The following is a 27,713-nucleotide window of genomic DNA, read 5'->3' as shown; positions in this document are numbered from 1 at the left end:
ACCCACGGAGCTGCCTCAAGGCACTCAGTCTGGAATAATGAAATGGGATGAAAAAACAGTAGTCTCCAAGTACATATATAGAGATATATATACACACACAAGACAAGGCAAAAACATGTATTTTCTACTAACGTGAACTTTTTGGATGAACTAAGGCTTCATGTATTGGAAACAAATTACATGAAAGACAGCACAGGTAAGTGAGTTGATCAAAGTGAGATGTAATGCAGCAGAGAGAGGCAAGCATGATGCCTGGATGAATGCAGGGAATTATGTTCAATACACCCGAGTTAGGCCTTTTCTAGAAAGCTGTCAGTAATGTGATCATTCACATTTGAGAAAGATGAATTAGGACTGGAACAGATCAGCTAGTCTGAGGAATGGAGAGCCTGTTGTATGACAGTGTATTGGAAAAGCTTGGCTAATTATCCTAACAAAATGAAGTATGAGAGAGCATATGATTCCTTTCTTATGAATACATCAGGAGACCAGTATGAGGAACAGAAAATAATTACTTAGCTAAAAGACCATGTTGGCAGAAGAGCAAATGAGTATAAACTCTCCATGAATAATGCTGGGCTGCAAATTAGAAAATTACTCTGAACTATTACAGCAATCATTTTTTGGAATGGCCTTCCAGTCACAAGGGTGGGAGAAAAAAATAGAATCATTTCAAGGTGTAGTTCAAAAATGTGTGAAGGGGGTTTTATTATGCGGTGTCTGTGACTGTAAAGTATTGGAGCAAATGATGTAGAGGTTCTTAGAGCCCTGTGTTGCTAATATTTCTTTTTATTAAAATATCAGGCTGTTGATCACTTTTCCAACTTTTATGACTGCTTCTGAAGAGAGTAGGGGTAGTCAGAAAATATGCACACTACACGTATTCTTTTATATAGTACAGCTGAAGCAGCTTTCTCTGCTTCTCTCAACAACTCTTATGGATGTCTGGAGTACTGGTGGATGGGTGCTGCATGTAAACATGGCACAGACTTTTGGGAAATGATGTTACTCATTTTAAGTCTTCGCATGGATGGGTGGATCATCCCTGGCAGTATTTAAGGCAAAGTTGGACTGGGCTTGGAGCAACCTGGTCTAGTGGAAGGTGTCCCTGTCCATGGCAGGGGGGATGGAACCGGATGATACTTAAGGTTCCTTCCAAACCAAACCATTCTAAGGTTCTGTGACAAAAGTTCTTTCTGGTGGTGCTACTGCTGCAGCTGCATGTAGCAGTAACTTCAGGAAAAATCCAATGCTGAAATTCCCAAGAGAGACACCCATTAGAAAACGAAAAAGGTTGAGACTGGCTGAGCAGAATCGCTCTAAAAGATTCACTTTAACATTTAAAATCTCATGCTAAAAAGTTACCTTACAGTGGAAGAGGATAAAATCTTTAACTTTCTTCCTGGATAATCTCATGACAATTTGGTGCTTCTGTGGGGGCTGATAGTTTGTCAGTTCTGTACCCTTAAGGTCATTTGGGACCTTAAGGGCCCCAATAGGCAATACGTTCAGGTATAGGCAGAGGGGTGATATCAGCTTCTATGGCAAACTCAGGTGAAGGCATGTACTGGAGACATTACTGCCCCAGCTGCAGAGCATTTTAAATTCTGAGTTCTCATTTTCAGCTGCTCCCATGAGTCAGTAGACTGATAGAGATTTTGTATAGTGTTGAAAAGCCTGGATTTGGTTAAGGCAGCAAGATTCTTTTCTGTATTTAATATGTGAATAAGCTTCTTCCATTTGAGTAAAAGTTGCAATCTGTTGAGGAACTGGGAGTGTTGGAAATACCTATACTAAATGCAAATATAAACTTTGCTTCATTTAAGTAACTGGCTCATCAGTGTAAATGGTGTCATGTTTAATTTATAGTAAGAGTTCTGAAGAATTTACTAAGATTTTAATGGCAATAGATACACATTATGAAATGCAAATTTTAGTGTACTCAAAAATAGACTGTTTATTCAGTAAATTAAAAACTGGGATTTCCAATTGGTTTTGTCAATGTAGTCATACTCATAGAGTGATTTTTATTCAAGTTTTAGTGCGGAAGATTGTGTTCTGGTAATTTTGTAATGCCATTGAGCTTATAATCTGATCAGTCCAGCAATATTTGCCTTGATTTAAGTTATGTGTCATATACTGAAGTGAGATTGTGTTGACTGGCTGCTTATGAGACAACTGGATGTGCTTTTCACCACTCTTGGCTTGTAGCCTCTGAAATCTCCCCTGCAATATGTGGTTAGAGTACAAGTTCTTTCCTTGGCTTCTCTAGCATGGGGTTTTGGCACAGGTTCTGTGATACTCAGATGGAAATGAGATGGGTTTTTTAAATTTTTCCTCCCCCTATCCAGCTGCTCAGGCCCTGTGACCAGTGCTGAATACTTCCAGTCTCAGAAGGCATTTTTCCTTGAAATTCCAGCTTAAACACTTGGGTTATAGTCTGCTGCTTCAGGGAAGCAAGATGCTCATATGGACAGACAGAGAAATTGCCAGATCAGTCATGTTTTGCGCAAGCAATATGCATAGCTAGATGGGGTGGGGGAATGGGGTGGTGGTGGGGAGAAAAAGTGTGAGAGAAAAGCCTCTCTATGTATTTCTGCATCTTATTTTCTTGATCATTCTGGAGTGAGTATTCTTTGGGATGCAGGTTGCCAGAACATCTGGGATTCCCTGGCTGCTGTTAACAGCTGCTTTTTTTGAATTGTGGAGTCTGTCTCAGTGATCTTTGGATAGTGGAATTGTAGTAACTGGCCTGAGGTATTCAGATTTCAGCAAATAACAACTCCCCATTGGCTGGCCCATATAAATGAATAGCCAAAATAGCTTAGGAGTGCTCCATCGTTAGCTTGCTGACAGAAGCTAGAATTTGTCTTCTTTGACTTTTATTTCACAGTGAAAGTGAGAAGGGAAGAGCAGGCGTCGCAGGCGCTTTGGAGGGGATTTTTACTCTTTGTGGATTGTTCCCAGTATGCAACAGATTTTGAAGGGGTGATTCCCAGAAATTATGGTGGGGGCAAGGGGAAGAGCAACCAGCCTACTGGCTGTCTTTAGTGACTACATATTTCAAACATGATGTAGTATTATATAAAAATGATATCCAAAGAAATGTCTAGAATATTCAGTACGTATAATAAGACTACAGAAAGCTTCTTCACATGGTTGGGCTTTGTTTGGAAAAACTGAGAGATTGAGGAAAAATCCTGTATTTCATTATTTTACTACCAGTGGTCATTATAATGATTGCAAATGATGAGTGCTGTGTGCTGTGTCCTATTCTCAGTTGCATCTGAGAATGGATGGTGTTTTGGACCCCTGAAGTGCTTGAACCATCACTTGTAGGTGTTTCTTCCTGCATGCAAACTGCATGCACTGAAATCAATGCAGAGGTCATCTTTTGCTAGCAGCAGTTCACGGGGGTGTGACAGTGACCTCATGGTGCAGAACAAGAATGCTGCTTTGCAGGAGAGGTCTACATTAGGTCTTAGAGTTAACTGGGTGCAGCAATACACAGCAATTTCTTCTCCCTGTAAAGCGGTGTACTGCAGCAACTGATACTGGCAGAGTATCTATACCCCAAGTTTCAATAAAGAGCAAATTACTAGCAGCAGAAGAGCATCTATTTTTAATGATGCTAAGACTCAAATGTTAATTATGTCCAATTTATAAAGACCATTTTTCTTTGCCACTTTTAATCTCTCACATAACCTTATGGTTGACAGATCTTTCTCAGTGAAAAAAAGAAAAGCTCTTTCTAATAGGTTATAAACACTGAATCTAGTACTCATGCTGTGTACTACATTAACAAGGTAAATAAACAGTTTCTTCCTTCTCTTTTTTCATAATATACACTGAAAATGTAATAAAGATTTATATGGGTAGATTTGACAGCTTTTTTATGTTTACATTGACTCTAAGAGATTTTTATGTTTACATTGACTCTAAATTAAACTTGGGATTTTACCTTCAAGGATTAGTTATTTCTCATATGAATAGCTGTGGAAGAGAATAGACCTAGATTCAGAGAGGTTGTTATAACTGTGTTTCAAATGTGTGATTTTCAGTTTTGTGTGTTTCAGTTTTGGAGCACACTGGGGAAAGAAGCAGTGTATGTGATCCTAACTGCTTTGCAGGGGAAGAATGTTAACAGGAGCTGCCTTTTTTCCTTCTAGCACATCTTCAGTACAGTCAGCTCCTATTTGTGTTTGGTAATTTGCAGACCAAGTGTCAGCAGTGTAAGTGGTCAGCCAGGCTGACTCAGGCCCTGTACCCGAACCATAACCTCCTCCTGGAATCTGAGATGCAGTGGGCCCTTGTACGGATACTGTCAGTATCGTTCTGCGTAAAAGCCATGGTGCAAGGTAGTACCGCTCTGCTGTGGGTGGCAACTATGCTGAGTTAATAAGCCTTGCTGCATCTGATCTGACTCTCTGAGCATATGCAAAGTACTGATAATGTACGGATTTTTCTGTCCCTTGATCTTTTTCAGCATCCATTTGGATGTTTCAAAGTGGCATGTTCTTTGTGATGCACTCAATACAGAGAGTTCCTGGGGTTTTGGAGGCAACTCTGATCATATGCACAAGCTGTAAAAATAAACAAAATTGTATTTGTAATCAAATACTCAAGGCTTTTGTGTTTTTCTGCTTCTTATTCAAACACCTAGTTATGCACCTACGTAAGCTGTTAAATTCTGTTCACCTCAGCCTTTGCCCAGAGGGATCTTGTAATGCTTATCTTGTACCATGTGTTGGTACTCTTCTCTAGAAAGCATGCAAAGGTGCACCCTACACAGAGAAGATAAAGATATTCAGTTGCAGAGAATTTGGAAAGAAAAGCGATTTATGATGATTCTTAGAGACTGAGAAGTTCATATTTTCTATTATGCTCATATTATGCCTACATTATTTCTTGAGAAGTGTGCCTGGAGGTAGTAAATAGTCTCAGTGCTGCACAAATGAATTGTTCTGACTCCAATTATTCTGACTCCACACACTGCATGAGAGTCAAGATCTAACATTGTTTATAAAATGTATCCAACCGTATGCAGATATGCCTGCCCTTCTATTTTACCCTTTCAGATAAACAGCTGAAAATGTCACTTGGTATACAGCAGATAATAGGGGCACGCATATAGTAGAGAAAGTCCCAGTTTCCTTACTGTAGATAGTAGGGAAAATATATACAATATTTCACCACTTTTTATTCTATATTTTATTAATATAAATATATGTTTATGATATAATATACTGTATAATAAAACATATGTATTATACTACTGCAAAAGCATAGCAGTGAAGTTTATATAGCTTATATTCCTTTTACTTGTTTTCATCTTTAGTGTCTCTGCATAGCAACTTTCCACTGGAACTGTAAACCCTTCAATACCAGATGCATGTCTATTGTGAAAAAAAATTCTTTTTTGTTCTGTATGGACTCTGAGACATAACTGTGCACTAAAGGTTGGAAAATTACTGTACAGTCTTTGTCCTCCAGCCAATAAGCAGGTATCCAGCAAAGTATGGATTGAAGTGTTTTACTTTGCTGACTACACTACACTGATCGAACTATTTAGCAAATTGTTAATCTATATAATGAAAATAAATAGCTGGTAAATGTGTACAGTGTCTCATCACTATCTTCTTTTAAAAAATAATTTGCTGCATGTACAGGAATGGGATCTATCCTATAAAAGCTGATCAATATTGTTGCAGAACCTAGTAACAATTTCAGCATTTTCAGCTCATCCAGCACATATACATGGAGCTACAACTTCAGTGATGAAAAAGTTACAGGACAAGTGGTTACTCCCTGACTCTGATGGTTGGTGCTGCGTGGTTGGTAGGCAGTGGTGGTGGAGCTGGGGACTGACTGTCCATGGCAACTGTCTTTGGAGTTGTGGTGGCTGTGTTAGCAGAGTTCAGTGTTCACTTTCTGTGCAAAAGGGCTTTTGGGGAAAGAAAGGTGCAGATGGTCACTGTCCCAGATCACCTCTGGGTAACATAAAAGTAAAACCGTCTGCATGTGTTCTTATACCACTGCCAGCTGTATACAGATGAGGTGATATTGTGAATGCCTTCATGGAAGGTGCTATATTGAAACAGTATAAGTCAATTTTTCAGTGACTGCGTTCAGTGGTCTCTCATCCTACACTTTGTCTGAAATGGTGTGTACATAGTTATAGTGAGATGCTGATATATAACAGCAGTGATAGAATAGTGCATTTGAGCAGCCAACAGCAATATGTACTGGGAAGTCACTGGAAACTGCTGGTGATTTGATGAGGTAAATCTAGAGTAACTGAGGAAAGGATCTAGCATTTGTTTGAAAACTTAAGTGCCCTGTGAACATGGCCTTTGATCACAAACTGAAATGCAAAGGCTTTAATTAAGGGCAGGCACAACAGTTTCGAAAATGGTAATGATTCAGTTTTCTGAACTTTGACAGTGTGTGGATGTGACTCAAACTGCCATGAGTGACTGAAAGAAATGTTCTTTTTAATCATATGAAGCTGCTTTATACTAAAGGACAGTTAATTAAAGCTGAATTTAACATTTATGCCTAGAGAAATTTGACACTTGGATATGTCTGTGATAAATGCACTATAAAGTATAAGAATAGCTACTCCGTGCATATTGTTCTATATGAGTTTAAAGAAAATGAAAGGTATCATGAGTACCCACTCTAGGGTTCTTACTGGTTTGTAAGCTGTGGTGCATACAAGATAGCTGTATTATTTTACAAACTAAATCATTGGAATGAATACTTGTCACAAACATTTTGCATTTGACCTAGTTTACAAGAAGTTTTTCTTGCTTACTTCTTTTGTCTCTTCATACATCTCTTGTCTGGGAAGGTAAGGCTGCAATATGTGTTATTCCAGGGATGTTCAGCCTCAGACCAAATTAAAACTCACCCTTCGGAGGTCTGCTTTTTGCACAGGAAAACCATTAGGCAAAAGTTGGTTTATGACAATGTTTTAAAAAGTACAGTAGTTTGTTTAATCAGTCAATGTGCTGGGAGAATATTTGCTTTTATAAATCCTTTGTACTTCCTTTCTTAAAAAAAAGAAAATAATTGTGCATTGGCGTTAGAGTTCAGTTCTTTCTTAGATTTTATATTTTGTTGCAAACTGTCTGACTGTATTTGTAATGTTGCTGACCTGGGTCTATGTGGACATCTCATAATAGGATTCTGATAATTGCGGTATTCTGAGAGTATGTTTGGGAACTCAGCCAATAGGTAACATGAAAGGGACTAGACAATAGCTCCTACGTATATATTTGCACACACATATATGACTTTTTAATTAAAATTTTAAAGTGTTTCTAAAGAGTAATAAATATTTGTGTACACTTGGATCAAAAAATCCAGTTTCCTTTCAAAAGAAATATATTTCAGAGAGGAGGGAAAAACAGCCTAATGCCAGCCCCACCAAAAATGGTGCTTACATACATTTGGCTGTATGATTACTGGTTATAAAGTGGTTTAAACCAACTGGAAACAAACAGAAGAACCATGGAGCTGCACTGAAAAGTATATTAGAACTCAAACCTGAAGTTTATGGATACTTTTTCTGTTCCTTTCATTGTGACACTAATGAAATTGAGTTTGGAACTGCAAACAAGCAATATTTTTTTTTTTCTTTATTTAACTCCATTTGGAATAATGAAATTTTTGTTATATGGAAGGTTTATGCTGTAGGTTGGTCAGGTGTTGACATCCTTTTCCACTTCTCTGCTGGGCCAGAAAAGCAGAAATAAGTTCTCCTGAACTTCATCCAGCAAAAGAAAGGAATATTCTGTGATTCTAAGTGTATGTTTGGAGTACATTAGTTTCTATAAGCATAAAAGACACTTAGTCTTCCTTGTGCTTTAAAGTACACCTTAGTTTCATTCAAAACCAATTGCACATGTTTGAAAATACTTGCTGGGCTGCTTCTTCTTATAAATCAGTGGGGAAGAGAAAGTTTCATTCTTAAATTATTTGTTGTGTTTCTTGAATAAATATCCATAGCAATTAGAAAATGGAAATACCTCACTTCCATGTTGGGCCAGATGTTGTTTGTTTGAGGCTCAGCTTTTTACTGGTGTAGAATCTTATGGCCTGTCATTGACACCCTTCCTTCTTTTAAGAAACAGATCTGTAAGTTATCTTTCCAACCTCTGAAAGGGTGAAACAAGTACCGCCAACAAGGAAATATCAGTAATTTTATTTTAATCTGTGACATGAAGTATTTACAGGTAAATTTTTGATACAAATTTGGTGTTGAAAATTTTGTACTAGTGTGCTATAGAAAGCCAAATGCCTGTGTGATACTAATGCTGGAACTAGATGATCTTAAGGTCCTTTCCAACCCTAACTATTCTATTAGTGGAAAAAATCTAAAGGTAAAATTACATCAAAATGAGGAATCCCACAGATTTCTAAAATATGCTGGCCGTTATTACATTAATTATAGCATTTCTTTACTATCTTTATGCTTTTGTGGAAAAATAGTTGTTCTCACTGTACAGAATCAAGGCATAAGAGCTAACTCAGAAAAGCTATGGTTCTACTTTGTTGTGTCTCTGTGGTAGATTTTTGTTGGCCTTTTCTAACAACACACTGTATTTAGGATAGCAAACAGGCAGGCAAAATTACCTTTGTTTTAAAGGAAGGTTTTCTCTTTGTATGGTAAGTTGCTGCTAGAATAAAAGAACTAAGAGATGCATTTGAGGGCATGGGACAAAAATTAGTCTTCTGCTTACAGTTTTGCAAAATGAGCTTGAGTTTTACTTTGAAATCAGGCCAAAAATTGTTCCTTGGGGGCCCTGCTGTAAACTGATATCTGTTATTTAGGCTAGGTAATCGAACAGATGTGAATCCTCAGTACATGCCTCCCTTGTGAGTTGCTGAAGCTGGCATCCTGTCACCAGTAAGCTAATTCAATGGGCTGTTTTGGCTCAGGCACACCATATTAGGGGGGTGTTACAGAGGTTCTCTTACACTTACTCTATCCCTGCTTTACTGTTTAATTGGTTCTCTGTTTTTAACCAACGTTCAACAATAAAATTATACAGGCAGTAAATCTGCTCCCCTATATTACTGTATGTTGTCCCATACGTTTTCTTGTGGAATGAAAGTAGTGCTGTACAAAAGCAGCTCCACCCTGCAGCAAATGCAGAGACAGATGGAGATCCCTGTTGTCTCTGCATTCCTTCTATGAATATCTACAAACATCTGTCACCTCAAAGATGCTAAGAAATTGGTAGGAGGAGACAGGGCCATACATTATGTGAGACTGGGAATCGGGATGTCTTTGGCAGATCAGCCTGCAAAGGAAAGTGCTTATTTGGAGAGAATACTTTTTAATGTACTGTGTTCTTTCATTTGTGATTGAAAATTTTGGTTCCAGATAACAACTCTAGATGAAGAATTGTGGCATTCAGGTTAGAAGCAATGAGTGTAATTTTATGAAAGGAACAACTGAGCAGTCTTTCTCCTTTAGAGAATCAGGAAAGTTCAGACTGATAAATGTTTAGTGGTAAGAGACTTTCCTCATAGGAACCAGAAGATATTGAGGTTTTAAATTATAGATTATTTTTTATTAAATTATATATACATGTATTCCTCCCTTTAAATTTATCTCCATAATATAGAAAGTATGAGGCAAAAAATGCATATTTTTTCTTCTTCTTCCTTTCTCAGGTCCGCACTAGTGTCCTACCGGATCACAAGGAGCCGAGAGCAGATACTGGAGTAAGCAAGTTTTATTATTTTTTTTTTCAGTAATTGATTTTATTTCTCAGCTTATCAACAGACACGGACACCCAGTGAAGAGAAATGGTGTTCTGCCTAACTGCTAAACAGGAGCTGACAAGCTTTTTTTGCTGTCAGAAGTTGGGTTAAATGAATAAAAAAAGCACCATTGATGGTCTCAGTGTCTGCTGAAATCCCATTCACATTGTTCTTGAAAATCCTTTTCAACTGAACTCTTGAGGCAAGTACAAGTATCTAGACTTCCCGGTACTGCCATACAAGCAACCTGGATGATATCAAGAGCATTGGAACCATGTTGCTCGAATGAGCCTGACCTGTTGACTTTCTGGTTTTCATGTGCAGAGTATAAAAAGTTCTGCTGTAGGAGTTGCCTTTGAGTCCATCTTAAGAAATTACACTAGTGACATATGGAGGACTTATTTTGCTGTGTAGATCTGTGAAAATTTTGGCAAAGGTATTAGGATGTAATTTCTGGGTCTGAGAAACCTCCCAGATAATAAAGATATCTCATGGGGCTGGGAAATATTGGTCCTGCAAGAGCTGAATAGAAGACCAAACGTCTGGTGCAGGTATCAGACTTAGATCTGCAAACCGTTAAACCAACTGGATTTTGAAACTTTTAGTTTAAGGTGACTTTCCTGCATTACCAGGGCCTCCTTGGCACGGTTTCCAGGACTTCAGCTAGTGTTTGAAAACCCTGTAGCTTGGCAGCAAGTTCAATCTGAGTGAAATAATCAATGTGTTTCAACTTTTCATATAGCTATTATGGAGACTTTTCTCTTTGGCTAGCTGAGATTGTTCATCAAACTACACAAGGCACATATCTTAACATTTATAATCATAAGTACTCCACTAGCAAAATTACAGACGAACATTACTCTGTAATTAACATTACAGCAGCAGTTCTGTTTAAAGCCTGCCTTTGAAGCCTCTCCAAGTCACATGTGCAAAGTTAGACTGGTTTGTATGCTGCCAGTTCAGACCCCGGGGTAGAATACTGGTATCTAAATCAGTGTAAAAAAGTATTCTCCAGCATTGTTTGAAATTAGACCCCTTGAACCTTAGCATAACTCTCTTCATGGGATCATTCACAGTTTTATTTAATTTTGAAAATAACTCCTAATTGTCAGGCAAAGAAAACCTAATTCTAAATAAGCATAAAAATAAAAACCAGACAAGTGAGTAGAATTTTTTTAAGCCCATAAAATTATTCACCTTTAATTTCATGACCCTGGAGAACTAGATAATGATGCTGAGAGCTCATTACTGGGTACAGTGACCAAAGCTCCTAGATTGTGTAAGAGAGTAATATAATTGTTTCTTAGCCCTGGTCATATGTGAACTCTGACTTAGGGTTCTTAAATGGGTTTATAGTTCTATTGTGCTGCAGAAAGAACACCTAAGTGACCCAACTTCTATCAGTTTCATTCCAAATATTCTCCACCCTCTTTTCAAACAGTAAGGTTGAAAATATATGCACTTGTATGCCATAAAATACCAGACTAGAGGCTGCTATATAGATGTTGTGCTGCAGAACGTGTTCTTATTATACTAAGGATATGTATCTTCCTACTCTTTTAAAGCGGTAACTAATTTGTGTTTACCATGCTACCATAGAGTTTTAGTGAAGAAATACTGTCATTGACTGATCTAGAAGAAGACAGAATTATCTGTGTATTCACTCTAGGCATGTCACACCTGGACATATATCTTGTAACAGTGCATGTTTCATTTTGGGAGGGAAAACTAACCATCAGCTTTGCTTGTCTGGCTCTGTTATTTTTTCTTCCTTACTTCCTATTCAGCACTTCCCAAATCTGCTGTTTTCCCAGCCTTCCATAGACTCTCAGCATCTTTTTTCCTTTGCTACTTAACTGCCAACCAAAGCGTGGGAAATCTAAGCCTGTGTCATGGATAGGAATGGGCCATAAGTGATGACTTTAGTTACCCACTTGGAGACCGGTGTCAGTGCTTAACTCAAGTTGAGAATTTTGAACTGTATGTTTTACATGCAAGAAAACCTATCTCAAGGAAGGGCTTTATTGTTAGCATTCAAACACTCAATATCCAGCTGGTGTTCCTGCAAGAAATCAGGCTGCAGGGTTTTTTTACCAGGGGAAGTTACACTTCTGTGTAGGAACAAATTCTCTATTTCCCTAAAGGGGAAAGTTACTATCTACATGCAGCGTATGTCAACTCAGAGCAACTCGATTTTCTTTAATTTTTATATCCAAGAACATGTATAATTTAGCTTGGAAATTTACTTTGCATTCCAACAGTAAACTAAAATTAGTGTAACGTAATGAAAAGAAACTGTATTTCTTATTATTTTCTTGCAAAAATTCACCGCAGTCTTAAGATTTCATTATAATTTATTCAGAGCAAGTGATGTTGAGTCATATATTTGAAAGATAAATGGATAGAAGATGGCTGTAGACCATTATTTTCTTTCCCGTTGTTTCTGGGGCAAAGTTGGCCAGATGAGATTTTTGCAATTCATAGATGGTAGTGCCTAAGGTTTGAAGAAAAAGTATAGCAAACCCAGCTTTGATAAAATACTGAAAACTTAAAATTTCTTGTAAACTAAAAATTACAATTATGGAAAGAAGATGATGCAAAATGCAAGTGTGCTTGTGCTGAACAGAAGTTCTCCTATGGTTGTACATTTTGCAACCTGTTGTTTTGCCAGGTTGTCAGACTGTGCTTAATAAAAGAGAGGTTCCTGCCTGTAAAATCAAAGTTTAACACTTTACTGATAATCATCTTACAGGTGCATGAAAGAATTTCTACTGTATAGTGTCTCAAATTGACTATATTGGAACATAATATTTTCTAGGGAGCAAAGAAAGATTTTGAAGTGTAACACCAAAAAAAAAAAAAAAAAAGAAAAGAAAAAAGTAGTAATTAAAACTGTAAAAGTTAATGGAGACTTTACTTTTTCTTTCTGCTTTGTTTTCTAGCGAAGCTTCCTGGGCTGTACAACTTTTAGAGTAGCAGACTTGGTAAAGTCAAAGGAGCAACAGTTGACCCTTACCCTCAGGTAAGTGTTTGTTATAAACTATGTTGAATTAATAACCTATGGGATTTCACATCCAGAGAAGAGCAATGAATCTAGTGAAGGGTCTAGAGGGCAAGTTCTGTGAGGAGCAGCTGAAGGAACTGGGGTTGTTAAGCCTGGAGGAAGGGAAGCTGATGAGAGAGCTTACCACTCTCTACAACTACCTGAAAGAAGTTTGTAGTGAGGTGAGAGTTGGTCTCTTTTTCCAAGTAACAAGTGAGAGGATGAGATGGCCTCAAGTTGTGCCAGGGGAGGTTTAGGTTGGCTATTAGGAAAAAATTCTTCACCAAAATGGTGTTAAGTATTGAAATGGTCTGCCTAGGGAAGTGGTGGTGTCATAGTTTCAGGAGGTATTTAAAAGACATCTAGATGTGGCAGTTAGGGACATGGTTTAGTAGTGGATTTAGCAGTGTTAGGTTTATGATTGGATTCCATGATTTCAAAAGTCTTTTCCAACCTAAATAATTCTATAATTGCTGCTTGACTATGAAACTCTATTACTTCAGGTATATTAGATGTCAACTTAAAATGCTTCTGTTTCTACCATGCACAAAGTCAAAATGACATATTGATTCTTTAAGCTGGGGCTTGCTTTGTGTCATATTAGAAAAGGTTAGCAATTTTTTAGTATGATAGTCTATGGAAGAACTGCAGGGAATTTGAAGTAGGGTATGTTCTTTCAAAGTTTCCTTTAGAAAGGAACAGAAAATTCTAAGTAGCATTTGATGTGTGTGGTTTAAAGATTTAACACTGTACAGTTTTCTGGTTTCGTTACTAGACATATTTAAAGATGGTGGACCCAACGACTCAAGGCTTCTCTTATGTGAAATTGGTTGTCATCTTCTAAACTATTGTTACATCCAGCCAAACTCAAATGCCAGTATGGGGGTGATGTACAACTCTAATGAGTGGCACAGTGTACAGTGCTGCAGGAGAGTCAGGGCCCATAATTAAAATCTAGGGCTGAGCTGAACAGATAGTTCTGGTTGTAATCTCCTAAACCATTGTTACATGCAGCCAAACTCAGATGGCAGTATGAGTGGCACAGCATACAATGCTGCAGGAGAGTCAGAGCCCGTATTCAAAACTAGGCTGAACAGGTAGTTCTGAAAGCTGTGCACTGAGGAAAAAACATTAAGTTTTCACCCCTGATACTGACTTGCATGCAAATCTTTTTGAAGGTTAGGGGACACATTTTAGGCACTGATTTTCTGAGTTTATTCTTTGGACTTTATATGGTGCTGGGATTTTGTTGAGTTGATTTTTGCAAGAGCAATGGAGACTTATTTGCGATTCCTGGGTATGTACAGGTACACATCGCAGAGCAAGTACCTAAACTCATGGTGCTTCTACATAGCCACATTTTTGGAAGGAAAGAAGCTGTGACTAGGAAAACTGAGATACTGGTATATGTTCTGCCTAGGATACTGTACATAAGTGCTGTAGAAAAGTTGTGTTGTATTCTTTATTCCTTCACATGAAGCCAGGCTTCATTTGGATGGAGGCCCAAATTGCAAACCATTTCAGTGATGTTGTGGCATTGTCACTGTGTTGAGGACACTATATTTTTTAAACAGAAACTTCCCTAAGTATTTTGGGTTTATTACCACACCTGCTTTTCTATTATAACAATAGTAGTTAACATACATGCGTAGTTTAAAGGGCAAAGTTAATAAAATGCCTTGATTTTAATTTCTCCCAAATGCAGATAATGTCATGCCTAATTGGCAGGTAACTTTTTCTTACAGAAGAAACAAATCTGATCAAATGTGAACTGACTACTCCCTATGGAATTGTATGGCTAGATAAACAAATACCAGTTTATTGTTTGTAAGTCTTTTGTTACAGAATTTCGAGTTGTCTCAAGTTCTTTGGGACAAACTTTGCCTCTCTGACATATTGAAAACTTGATCTGAAAGAATGCCTCTGACAGGTGCCATAATATTTGACAGAATGTAGTGTCAGGAAGGTTTCAGAGTATTTTGCATCTAGCCCATCTAATTTGTAAATAAAAAGTTCAGATGGATAACTAGTAATCTACAGGTGACAGATTGCCAGGTTAGTTTTAACTGGAGCTCTAAGCCTTTTCAGGTTTGCTTTTATTTATTATTTTTAGTCTTGTATGTCCTCTTTATGCAGCTAATGTTAAAAGACAAATATTATCATAGAATCCTGGAATGGGTTAGGTTGGAACTTGCTTTCCTTTAATTTCCCTATTATATTAGCTCCCCTTAGGAGGATAAGGGAGCCTTATCAGAGCATTCAGTTCTATTTATTTATTGTTGATACTCTGGATGGGAGTTTACCGGATACTGCCTGGGACTGAGATACTGCTTTGCTAGATCTGAAGTAAAGATTTAAGTATCTGAAAATAGCTCTTTGGTGTGCCCTGTAAATATTGGTACAATTATAGTATCTGGTTACTTTTCCCAGGGTGTTGTGGGTTTTTTCCCCCCATTTATTATGTCATGCCGTTGTCTTTTATGAGGTACACAATAATATAAAAGTGTTTTTAAAGAAATATTCTTGTATTTTTCTCAGTAATTTTGTGGAGGGCTGGCATACAGCTACAATTCCTTGCTTTTCCTCACCAATGTACATTCATAGTGATTAAGGAATCAGCTTGGAGAAGAGGAGCCTGAGGGGTGACCTCATCAATGTTTACAAATATGTAACGGGTGGGTGTCAGGATGATGGAGCTAGGCTTTTTTCAGTGATATCCAGTGATAGGACAAGGGGCAATGGGTGTAAACTGGAGCATAGAAGGTTCCACGTTAACATCAGGAAGAACTTCTTTACTGTGAGAGTGACAGAGCACTGGAACAGGTTGCCCAGGGGGGTTGTGGAGTCTCCCACATTGGAAATATTCAAGGCCCGCCTGGACAAGTTCCTGTGTGATGTACTCCAGGTTACCCTCCTCTTGCAGGGGGGTTGGACTAGGTGATCTCTTGAGGTCCCTTCCAACCCTTGGGATTCTGTGAAGTTACAAAACCACTGCAAAAGAATTTATTGTGATTGTCTTTTCTTCCTTATGAAGGTGCTCTAAGCGAATGTCTAAGTGTTTATTGTAGATGTGTACACCTATTTCTGTCTATACATCAGAACCAGAACAGGTCAATTTATAAAATTGCTTTGATGCAGATGATGTACACAACTGATGTTGGAAGAGGAAATTTAGTTAGTAGAGACTTGGGATTGTGGTTTTCAATATGAAATTTATAAAAACAGATATGCTTTCTATAGAACAAAAATTTTTATTTTGTAATGGTAATGCAATGTCACTTGCTTCCAGCTTTCTCACAGGGCTGTGATGATGAACAGGAAAAAATGGGCCCTTAAATAAAACAGAAGCCAGAGCCACAGCCAGTAACAGAATATTTCTTAATAGTGACTGTATGTTGCAGTGTATTCAATTAAAATAAATAAATAAAAAAACAAAAAACACACATCCTTTTTTTACTTTGTAAATGGGTTAGATAATGATTGCTATTTTAGTAATTAATAATAGTTTATTAAATAAATTTTAATAATTCTTTTCATGTTCAGTTTAGAGGCTCTTTTTGCCATGCCTTTCTTTTAAGAACAGCACAATGTGGTGTTTTGCTTGGTTGAGGCTTTCTCTAAAGGCCTAGCAAGTAGTATTTCCATTAGCTGCTTCCCCTGTGGTAGTAATCTGTCTGTTTCCAAGAAGCTCATCTTTAACTGGGTGATTTTGGAATGATTTCCAGTAAGTTACATGTAAGAAGCAGCAGAAGAAAAAAGTATTCTTTTACTCTCTCTGTAAAAATTAGGTCCATCTGTCTGAGATGCTCCTCTCAGTAGACCGTACAAAATCGTAAGTAGGGTATTTGAAGATGAAACTAGGGTAATATCAATGCCACTTGCACCCTTTGACCCCTGTAAACAACTCTGTAGTGATGGAACTAACCATACAAAAAACAAGAACTAGGATGCAGTGCATGAATTATACAGATCACCTGAGAAAACATGCCTGTGGATGTCTGTCAGGCATGCAGTGTACAGACTTTCAAGAAACATGTGACTGTACTTGACCTCTTGGACCATATCTTTTTGTCTATCAGTCTGATTTTTTTAGCTGCCTTATTTTCATTTATCTTGGGCAGGACTGAACCTCTTTCCTTTAAATAAAAGAGATAAAAATTAACTGTAGTTATTTTTGTAAAGTTCAAAAAAAAGAACTGCAAGACTCCGTTAAAGAAATCCTTTCAACTTCCGTCCCTCCTAGCACTGTCCTGCAAGGATCTTGTAGTTCAGTAGGCCGGAAGACATGTAACTGCACTTTAGTAGTAGTTACATTCATAATGTTTAACTAACTAAAGACAATTTGAAAGCAGCACACTGATTCTTGCAGTCGTTTATGTACCTATAACTTCATTAGCAAATGACTACTGTAAAATACTATGTATTTAGCTGCTTTTCCCCATTAAAATTCAGTCCAACTCTTCCTACAACTATTTTTACTTGATCTTCATCCTGTAAATTTTCTTGGCTGTTTCATGTAATGTCATCGACCACAGGAAGCAGGTGGACAATGGCTTGGCATTATAAGCCAGGCAAATCGTCCATTCAGTTGAGGTGAAACTTGTTTTGACATAAAGCTTAATCAACAGTACATTGGATCATGAAAACCGAGAAGGAATTGAACAGTGAAAAACTTTATTTACCTTACAATGCGATGTTAGTCTATACTAATGGCATTTATTGTGTATTATGCTTTGAAGAAAGGGGCTGCCTGCTAGATGGCAAGTTATGCAGTTTGTATTTCAGGAGGCAGTCACTCACTTTGTCATGTATAATTGACATAGCTGGGCAAATACAGTCTGCTTCTCTTGTATTCTTGAGGGTTTGTTTTGTTTTTGTTTTTTGTTTTATTTTTTTGAAGAAAAGTATGGCCATGGGAACCAATTAGCAGGCCTAAATTTGCATATTCACTGTGCAACAATGAGACTTGATGTGCGCAGCCTTGGAGGCAAATGGCTGCTATTCTCAGTCCTTCCGGCTCATTTGCTTTTCTACCCTTATCTTGTTACCATCTTTCTGGATGCTTGGGTCAACCTTTTGTTGCTAGGAGTATTCAGGTGATCATGTATTCCTGCTGCTTGTGATGGTGCTGACTAGCTCCTTACCTTGCCTTTGAGGGAACTGATACTGACCTGGTGATTCTTGAGGACTTAGTGTGGTAGGGAAATCCATGTGTATAATAAACTACAAGTTCATGTTAGAAACATTAGTAAGTAATTGTAGTTTTAAGCCTGAGCTGATTTCATCATGGCTTCAAAAGTCTGGGGTTTGGCTCAGTGAGCAGAACATAGAACAGCAGTGTTGCTTTTAACACTGACAGAAGTTTGTGGGATTTTTTTTGGTTTTTGTTTTTGGGTTTGTTTTTTTTAAGTTCAAAACAAACTGTTTCACTTGGAATTCCCTCCACAAGGTTCAGCAGAAGATGGGTCCTTAGTGACTTCAGCTTAGTGAGTGCGAAATATCACAGGCTTATGGCTGTGGTAGGTGCAGTGAGCACTGCAGTGTGCAGTCAGGTTACGCTGCATGGTTAGGGATAGACTGAAATATTGATAGCTTTGCTGCCAAAGCCTGCATCCTGTGACACTGGATTCTAAGATCTGGTTTAGAAATCATGCTTCTAACACTTGATCTCCTTTTCACTGGTCATATTCCAAAAGCAGATGCTCTGCAGGCCATTGGTACTCCTTCTCCCAAGCTCCTAAAAATAATCAGCAATTTTTCAACTGCATAAATGAGATTTTGAGCCATATATGGGCCTCTTTTTTTTTTTTTTCTTTTCCCAATTCTTATGGCTATATTCCTCATCTCCACTGTCCCTCTGCAGTTTTATGAAGATATAATCCTTTGTCTTTTAGGTCTACCATATCTCTTGTTATATGACCATGAGGCATTTGATGCAGGGGCAGTCTTCACTGCACTGCCAGAGTACAGAGTGCATTTTTTGCTTTTATTAAACTGCAGTAAATAAGCTGATTGTATCCTAATGCATTATGAAGTAGTCTAAAACTAATTAATTATTCTCCTAATGCTCTGTTGAGCATCAGTGTGTATGTGTGAGATTGTCTTTTCCTGTCTGTCCAGGCAGATGACATGAAGTGTATACACATATGTGTATGTATGTGTGCTATACTGTTTCTGTTAGTGCAAAGTAATAAAGACTTTTATCCAAGTATAATCACTAGACTTTACTTATTTTTCCCAGTTCATCTCTTCTGTTTTTCGCTTTTAATTTTCTTTCAAGCTAAATTTTAATCTTCTGATGTTGCTTGAAAGTTTTAAATGTGCCTGTTGTTTGCAGACTCATGCGCCAGTGGTATTTTACATTCACAGTGTTTGACACAGCTAATGACACTTTCTCCTTGGGCATTTGTAGAGCTCTTTGTTGATTTGCATGCCTGTAGCATAGGGTGGTTGGGGTTTTTTGTTGTTGTTGTTGTTTCTTGTTTTTGTTTTGTTTTAACTGTGTTTTCATATTTCCATGTGGAAAGAGAAGAGAAATGGAGGAAGTAGTATAACTGCAATGCAGTGTCCCACCGTTGTTTTATTCTGTTGCATCACCTCTTGCAGATACTGCATGTTTCAAATTGTAATATTATATATATATATTAGACCAGAACAGGAGTGATTTTGAGAAGAAATCAAACATGTATAGAGTAAGCTTCCAAATCTATACTGCTAGTTGTGCAGGCAAGCAATGCACTGCCCACTGCCGTACTGAGGCCAAACCTCTAATAACAGCAATGAGGGGGAATATTTAGTGTTCTAAAGGAAGGGAGACAAGGACTGTGAAAACACAATTGGCTTTTTTTTTTATTTTTTAATTTTATTTTACTTGAGCAACATGCCTTTTAGCTTGTAGCAGTTCATTTGCAAATTAAGCTCCATTTTGCTCAACATCTCTTTATACCCTTAATTTTCTCTGATTTTTTTAAATCAGAACGGTTTTATGTAGGTCAGTCTCAGACTTGCAGGTCTCTTTAGCCTTAGAAAAATGTGTTTCCTAAAAAAAGGATGGGCATGATTTTACTTCTGAAAGTCAAATGAATGCAACATTTTCCTTTCAGACTAGAATAACAGCAACAGCAAAGTGCTTTTGCATATTTATGTCAGCCTGGCAATGAGGTCGTCCACTTGTATGCTTTAGTTGGGACACATTAAGCTGTTGAAAAATTTTCAGTCTTACAGCCACATATTTTACTCTGATTTTTAAAGGCATAGGTGATTTGATAACATCTGTTGTATTCCCTTTCTCCTTGGAAATGCTGTAGTTGATTTGTTGAGTTAGCCTAGTTTGCATGCTGGTTTGACACGGGAAGGAGAAAACAAATGAAATCAAACCACTAAGCTGTAGCAACTCAGGGGATTGTTCTTCATTCAGAAGACAGGTAAGTTCTTCTCATGCATTTCAAAATTATTGTACATTTTTGCTCATAAAAACCCTTTGGACATTGAACCCTTCTTATTTCTTTCATGTGTTTTGTTAATTAACATAGGCTTCTTTGGTTGCGCGGCTATCTGGAATTGGTTCATTTTTTATTGTTCCTTTATTTTATTCTCAGTAATGAATTTGGCTTAGAAGAAATGAAGTAGTGACGCATGTAAAATATGAAGAATTATGTCTATTTTGCAAGTTTTTATATAAAAACAAATTTAATTTGTGTAGTTACAAGATGAATGTATTTTAATGAGTCACATATTAAATAATGGTTTGCAACCAAAATAATTATTTAAATTTGAAGCTTGAGGGTAGCTATATTTTGAGACTTCACTGTAAAAAATGAAAGTTTTGATTTAGCATGATAAATAAGTATTCATACCTGAAAAGACTGAAGTATGTGCTTAACTTGAGCCAGTGTGAAGATTTGACATGCTCTGACTTAATTAAGGCCTTATGCTGCATGCAGTAATACAGATGATGTCAAATAGTGTGAGGAAAATGCGGACACAGGGTGCTCCTACCTGGGACATGAGCAGTCACTCTGGGAGAGTCTGTGCATGGCGAAGTCCAAGGCCTGCCCTGCCTGAGAGCAGGAGACAATGTGTGTCAGTGTAGTGCTGCTCAGGTGTTCTCAGCGCTTCCAAGGAAGTGAGAATTATCTCGTGGAGCTGTACAGCCATGGTGCCTCCACATGGTATTGTTCCATGCAGCAGGCCAGGCCTTGGATTGCAGTCTTTCTCCTGCTTGGTGAAATGAGGAGAAGGCTGTTGTTTTGTTTTTTTTTTTTCTTTCCTATACTAATACAGTGTGATGACCGTTTCTCAAACTTCTCAAAGGGTGTCTGTGTTGAGGGGCTTTTGATGTTTTCCTGCAGCAAGGGTTGCCCTAGAAATGTGGCAGTTTTTAATGGAAGCACTTTTTTTCTAATATTACTGTTTCTGAAAGTATTTTTTTCTCTTTTATTGGCACCCATCTAGTCACTTTCCTATGTATTCCTTTGTCCTGCTCCATCACTTCTTACCTTTGCTTCTGAGATTACACAATTACCCCAAACCCGTTTGTTTTCATTCTTTTCATTCCCCTCTGTGATTTTGCAGTTCTGCTGAACTTAATCTCATCATTTCCTTTTGCCGATTTTTACTTGGTGGCTGTTGTTCTACCTTCTTCATTATTATTAAATGATCTGTTAACTTTCTTCCTTTCTTTCAAAAAATCCAGTTGTTCGGAATAAGCCAGGGGAGATAGACTGCACCATTAACCTTGGCGTTTTGCTACTACTGAAAGCTGAAAAGCATTCAGTATCTCTTTGGAGTATAAACCTTGATTTCTCCTAAAAGGTAGTGAGCAGTACTCTTGGGAGATGTAAATCTGAATTGCTATCCATTTTCGCTTAATTGGAAGTAAACTGCAGAGATGATAATAAAGGTGTTCATCTGGAACTATATTATCTTCGCCCATATAGTTGAAGAAACCCGACTGATTCTGAATAATTACAGAAGGACTTGGAAAGGAAAAGTGATACTCAGATTAGTTTCATTAGTTTTGGTTTAGCAGGAGGTTTATTAATATACTGAGCATGCCCTTTCTTCACAGATTATATTAGGAAACAAAGCAGTGTGTTGTGCAATGAGATTGAAGCTCATAAGCAAGGTGTTGGTGCAGTGTTACAGCCCTTTCTCCCATGGTTCACACACAGGATAATGTCTAGAATAAAAGCTTGGCATATTCATGGATTCTTCCACCATTTATAGCACTTACCTATCCTCAGTTTTGTGGTGAAAACTTTGATTGCTATTTTAAAGAATTTGGAGAAAATACAATATGCCTTATTGTTAGCATTTGGTTTATGATTAGAATCATAGAATCATAAAATGGTTAGGACTGGAAAGGACTTTAAGATCATCTAGCTCCAACCCCCCCCTCCATGGGCAGGGCCATAGCTGGCAGAATGGAGAGGGAGCTAAATGTTTATCAACAGTGTTTTTACTGAATGCGTGCAGTTCTGCAGATGACCCAATGTGTGGGGTTTTTTTTCCCTAGGACTTCTGATGGTGGGAAGACAGTTGGTACCATTGAAGTCAATCTTGTGAAGATGGGAGAGCTAGAGGATGGTGAAACAGACCACATCACAACAGATGCCCAGGATCAAAAGGTAGAAACTCAGTTCATTGTCGGCCTTAATTAGAATGATCAGCTTTGCCAAATACCTAAATTGCTAATTCAAAATTGGGTTACAGACTTAATAAAAAATTTCCAGAATAAAGTACTATGTACACTTAATATCCCTAAACTAAAAATAGTTTTTAATGAAAAGCTACAGAGTAATATTCTATCCTTAGTTTCATAGTCCTTCTCCTTCTTTAGGAAAAAAAGAGCTAATTTTGATCTTAACTGACCATATTTGATCACTCCTAATCAAAAAATGTCCATAGAGACACCATAAATCTTATTTTTCCCTTGGACAATTCCATGGATTTTTATTTGCAACCTGTGCCCACAGTATTGAAAGCCTCGAAAGAATGACAGACAAGCAAGCCAAAGAAGAGGTGAATCCCCTTGCAAAGGGGAAAGTTCAGCTGCATTTCATGGGAGCACACAGCTGTGGAGAAAATCAATGGGAGAGATGGCATAGCAATAATGCCTTAAAGTGGTAGCATAGGGCGGTGTTGATCTGAAAGTTGTATGTAGGGATTTTAAGTTGGATGCTTATGGTGTGGGGCAAGAGGAAAGATAGAAGGGCTTGCAAAGAGCAAAAATGCTCTTAAGTAGGTAGGTTGTTGCAGGCAAAAGTGGTGGAGACTGCAGTTGAAGTTGATACGGGGAGAGTAGATTTGAGAGTAATAAAAAAGCAAAGGAAGGAGCATGGAAAGGATGGGCTTTCTGTATGACAAGAGATTTAGATTGGAGGAAATTCAGAAATGGCTGCTTAGAACAAGGAAATCGGAGTTTGAATGATTTGCAGTTAATAAAAAGGTCTCTTTAACTGGCTCCCTAACTGATGGTAAATGACATACCTGTACAGGATTGCCTCCTCCTCCTGTCTCTGTGTCCGCAGCCTCATTCTTGCTAGCAGAACTGTTGCAGCCCTAATACTATGGTGTATTGCTATACACTATGTGTATTCTGTTATTAGTGGGGAAAAGGAAAAAAAATTACATTAGATAATGCTTCATGGAATATAAGCTTAAGGACTGCATTTTTTTAGTCTGAAAGTAACATGTAAGAAGGTAGCTTTGGGGGAATTGTTCTGAATAACTTTCCTGCTCCGCCAAAGCAGTCTGGTTTTGAGCCAAATTCTGAGGATAGATTTTACACTCCCTTTTTCACCATTTTTCTTAAAAAACTTCAATGCCCTTTTAAAACAATGGACCAGTGGGACCAGTTCAAAGAAACCAATAAACACTGTGAAATCTTTGTGGTTTTGTACTGCAAAACTTCCACAAGGTATACAAAATGAACCGTTTTTTCAGCCTTCTCTTTCATTTTGCTTTTCTTCTATTTCAAAATGCTGAATGAAGCTTCCCACAATTATTTGGGATATAACAAATGAGCTCTATCTAGCCTGTGGGAGCCAGAAGTAGCACAGCCAGCAGGGCCAGGGAAGTGATCATCACCCTGTACTTGACATTGGTGAGGCTGCACCTGGAATCCTGTGTTCAGTTCTGGGCCTCTCACTGCAAGAAAGACGTTGAGGTGCTGGAGTGGGTCCAGAGAAGGGCAACAAAGCTGGTGAAGGGTCTGGAGGATAAGTTTAATGAGGAATGGCTGAGGGAACTGAGGTTGTTTAGTCTGGAGAAGAGAAGGCTCAAAGGGGACCTTATCACTCTCTAAAACTACCTAAAAGGAGGTTGTAGTGAGGTGGGGGTTGGTGTCTTCTCCCAAGCGACAAGTGATAGGACAAGAGGTAATATACTCAAGCTGTGCCAGGGGAGGTTTACACAGGATATTAGGAAAAATTTCTTTACAGAGAGGGTAATCGAGTGTTTGAACAGCCTGCCCAGGGTAGTGGTGGGAATCACCATCCCTGGAAGTGTTCAAAAACTGTGTAGATGAGGCCCCCAGTGACATGATTTAGTGGTGGTCTTGGCATTCCTGAAGTAGTAGTTGGACTTGATGATCTTAAAGGTCTTTTCCAATCTGGTTGATTCTATGATTCTAGGGGGTTCTAATACTTGTCAAGAAAGACAAGCCTCATGACAGCTCAATTTTCTGTGGTCTTTAAAGGATTCCTTAGTTTTTATGTATCAGCTTGCACCATGAAGTTTTGGTTTCTATGTGCATAGTGAGGATGCAGTTGTGAGACTGTAAAGTTATTGAATTATTTCAAAGAAATAAGTTCTGAATCAGGTTTGACAATTCATTAGATTAACTATGTACAGGGAATTCTTCATGGAAGTGTAAGGTGATAGTTAAATTCAGTCTGAGATACCAACTGGTAGGACAGTACATCGTTTTGCTTTTTGATTTAAGCTCTGCAACAGAGTACCTCGGAACTGGGGAAGCCCTAGGAGCTCCCTATCACCTTTAGAGGCTGTCTGTTGTTTTTTTCTGACTGGGGGTAGGAGAAGCATTAAAAATGTGCATTTAACATAGGTTTACACTGTTGATTTTGCCATGAACTTTTAATACCTTTATACCCTGATCAAAGAAATCTTCCAATTCACTTGTATAACAGATTACTTCAATCACACACTATGAGTACATTTTAAAGACTTTCTGTGGTTTCTACTTTTCTGTTGTTTAAAAATCAATGGCGTGCTTTCTGACACTGCATGTGAAAACTACATCGTCACCAGAAAGCTCTCAGAAAGCACAGAACTTGTCAAAAATTATTTTAACCTCTGCTGTAAGAAACCTTTCTGTTTTATTATGAAATAGCTGATCATATTTTGCCATTTTTTCTGCTATAGCTCTGATTGTGTTACAGTATAATAGAATGAGACTATAAAGAGGAAAATGTAAATTATAATTAAGTGTTGAGAGGTTACATTATCAGTGATATTTTTCAGTCTGCCTTTTATAAACTACTATGAATTTCCTTGTAACACCTGAATGTGTTACATTTGTTGTTGCATTTCTTTTGTAGTGTGCATTGGTTCGTGAATGTACAGCCACTGAAGGTGTAAGTGGTAAAGACAATTTGCCTTCATTAAGTGCAGGTAAGTATTCTAACATCTGTAAAAAATGTGTTGCAATGCTATGTCAGATCCTGAAGAAAACACAGAGACCTGGGGCAGAGCTCTTAAAAGGCTCTTCAAATGATGCACAAATTTTTAATATTTTAATGTTTTGTACCTATTTGACAGTATCATTTTACTGAGAAATGTGAAGGAAACTTCCAGAAATATATATCCTAGAATCACAGAATCATGGAATAGTTAGGGTTGGAAAGGACCTTAAATTCATCTAGTTCTAACCCCCCTGCCATGGGCAGGGACACCTCACACTAAACCATCTCACCCAAGGCTTCGTCTAACCTGGCCTTGAACACTGCCAGGGATGGAGCATTCACAGCCTCCCTGGGCAACCCATTCCAGTGCCTCATCACCCTCACAGTAAAGAACTTCTTCCTTATATCTAACCTGAACTTCCCCTGGTTTAGTTTGAGCCCATTACCCCTTGTCCTGTCACTACAGACCCTAATGAAGAGTCCGTCTCCAGCATCGTTGTAGGCCCCCTTCAGATACTGAAAGGCTGCTATGTCAGTTACGCTTTCTGAAACAAGCACTTCCATGTCTTTACCATTCAATGATTTTTCAAGACTGTTAGTGACTTCAGTGGACATGGAATTAACCTGATAGTTTTGTCTTTTAGCATTCTGTTAATTATGCGTTATTTGTAACTGCATACCCTGGAGAATTAATCTCTCTCATAGTTGATGAAGTGGCAATTTCAGTTTGATCTGGAAGCTATATGTCCTAAAATGAAGGAAGCTGTTGGCAGGGTGTTCTCAGTTCTGGGTGAACTATGGGCTAAAGTGTCCAGTGTTCAACTAGATCTATTTCTCTTTCATTATACTGAGAAATATTACATGCTGATATACTGCACCATAAAAGTTTTATTAGCCCAAGTTTATGAATCTCCATTACTCTGCAGTAACAATGTCACAAATAAGTTATATGGGTCATCTGAAACCGTAGTGCTGTCAAGAATTCTGTGTGTTTGCTGCATACATTTGAGGACAAATGTTACTGAAGTTTTAAAATCTTTAATGAAACTTGTTCATACGACTTCACTGATAGGACAGACTTATTAGACTAGCTCTGCAGTCTGAAGGAAGCACTAGAAGCCTTCAAAAATAGGTTTTTTTCCATGTATGTATGAATGCTGTGATTTTTTTCTGTGACTTATTGAGACTAGATCAAAAGCAAGGAAAAATTTCTTCTTCAGAGCTGCCATTTCTTTTCAACAGTTCAACACGAGACTAGATATGTTTGTGGATATGATGCTCACTGAGAATTACTAAATACACAGGAACTACATCTGGCTCCAGAAATTCCTGAACTGAAAATCGCTGGAGGCAGGAAGAGTATCTCGAATATTTCGGTGTCTATTTATGGCTTTTGGAGACAAGATAGAGAGTCAGTTGAACAATTTGGCCTAACTCAGTGCAGCCATTCCTTGATTCTGATTTTGTATGTCATCCACATTAGTGAGTCTTAAAGAAATGACATTTCTGTACAGAGAAAATGTTACTGATTCCCAGCTGATTTCTTTCAATTTGCTGTCTCTGTTGAGTGAGTTTCATTGGGTTGTTTGTGGGTTTTTTTGTGTTTTTTGGGGGGGTTTGGTTGTTGGGGTTTGTTGTTTTTTTTTTGGGGGGGTGGTTTGTTTGTCTGGGGTTTTTTTACTTTTCTGGGGAAATGCCGTAGTTTGGGGTTTGTATTTTGTTGGAACTTCCAAGGTAGATGCCAATTTTATGATTATTAAAGTCTAGATCACTTTGTCAAGAGTATTTGCACATGACTTTTTTATCTAGACAGTGCTTAACATTTCTACATTTATTGTTCTCGTATACAAATGCACAATATAAAACCAAAACCCCCACCCAGCATTACTAGGGTAGGTTTTTTTTAGTTTGTCATTTTTTGTTATTTCAAAGAGTTGAGGGGAAAAATCAGAACTGCAGATGCATCTGCAAGAAATGACAGCACACAGGATATTGGAAAGAGTTTTCAGTCACAGGAAGTTTGTTCTAGTAAATACATACTCTTCAGTCTGTTTCCTGTGGTTGTGACTTCCTCTTCTCACTCCAGCATTGCCTCCACTTCCCTACTGACACCTGGCACTAGTTCCAGGTTTTGTCAGTCCCAGTCTCTTTACTGAATTCCCAATTTCTTTTCTTATAAAATTTTAGCTCTCCTTTTATATTTTCAGCCTTTTTGCCCACCCAGTCAGACTTCTTCTCCAGCATGG

At 38.0% G+C, this 27,713-nt stretch overlaps 1 protein-coding gene across 7 annotated transcripts in view; it reads left to right on the top strand.

Annotated features, from left to right (window-relative positions):
• The window catches only part of INPP4B (inositol polyphosphate-4-phosphatase type II B), a 315,400-nt gene that overhangs the window by 183,888 nt on the left and 103,799 nt on the right, over window positions 1-27,713 (top strand). For 5 of the 7 annotated variants that reach the window (XM_061354114.1, XM_061354112.1, XM_061354115.1 and 2 more), the window contains 4 exons: window positions 9,688-9,738; window positions 12,720-12,799; window positions 22,338-22,449; window positions 25,384-25,456. In XM_061354114.1, the coding sequence (XP_061210098.1) occupies window positions 9,688-9,738; window positions 12,720-12,799; window positions 22,338-22,449; window positions 25,384-25,456 (316 nt within the window). The remainder of the gene's footprint in view (window positions 1-9,687; window positions 9,739-12,719; window positions 12,800-22,337; window positions 22,450-25,383; window positions 25,457-27,713) is intronic. The other 2 variants (XM_061354113.1, XM_061354116.1) reach the window with 1 other exon arrangement.

This window comes from Neopsephotus bourkii, unplaced genomic scaffold (genome assembly GCF_033783945.1).
Source record: "Neopsephotus bourkii isolate Nb327-2 ecotype Australia unplaced genomic scaffold, CSIRO-AGI_Nbou_v1 NB_718, whole genome shotgun sequence".
NCBI lineage: Eukaryota > Metazoa > Chordata > Aves > Psittaciformes > Psittacidae > Neopsephotus > Neopsephotus bourkii.
Note: the sequence above shows the minus strand (reverse complement) of the source record. Positions and strands in the feature narration are given on the sequence as shown.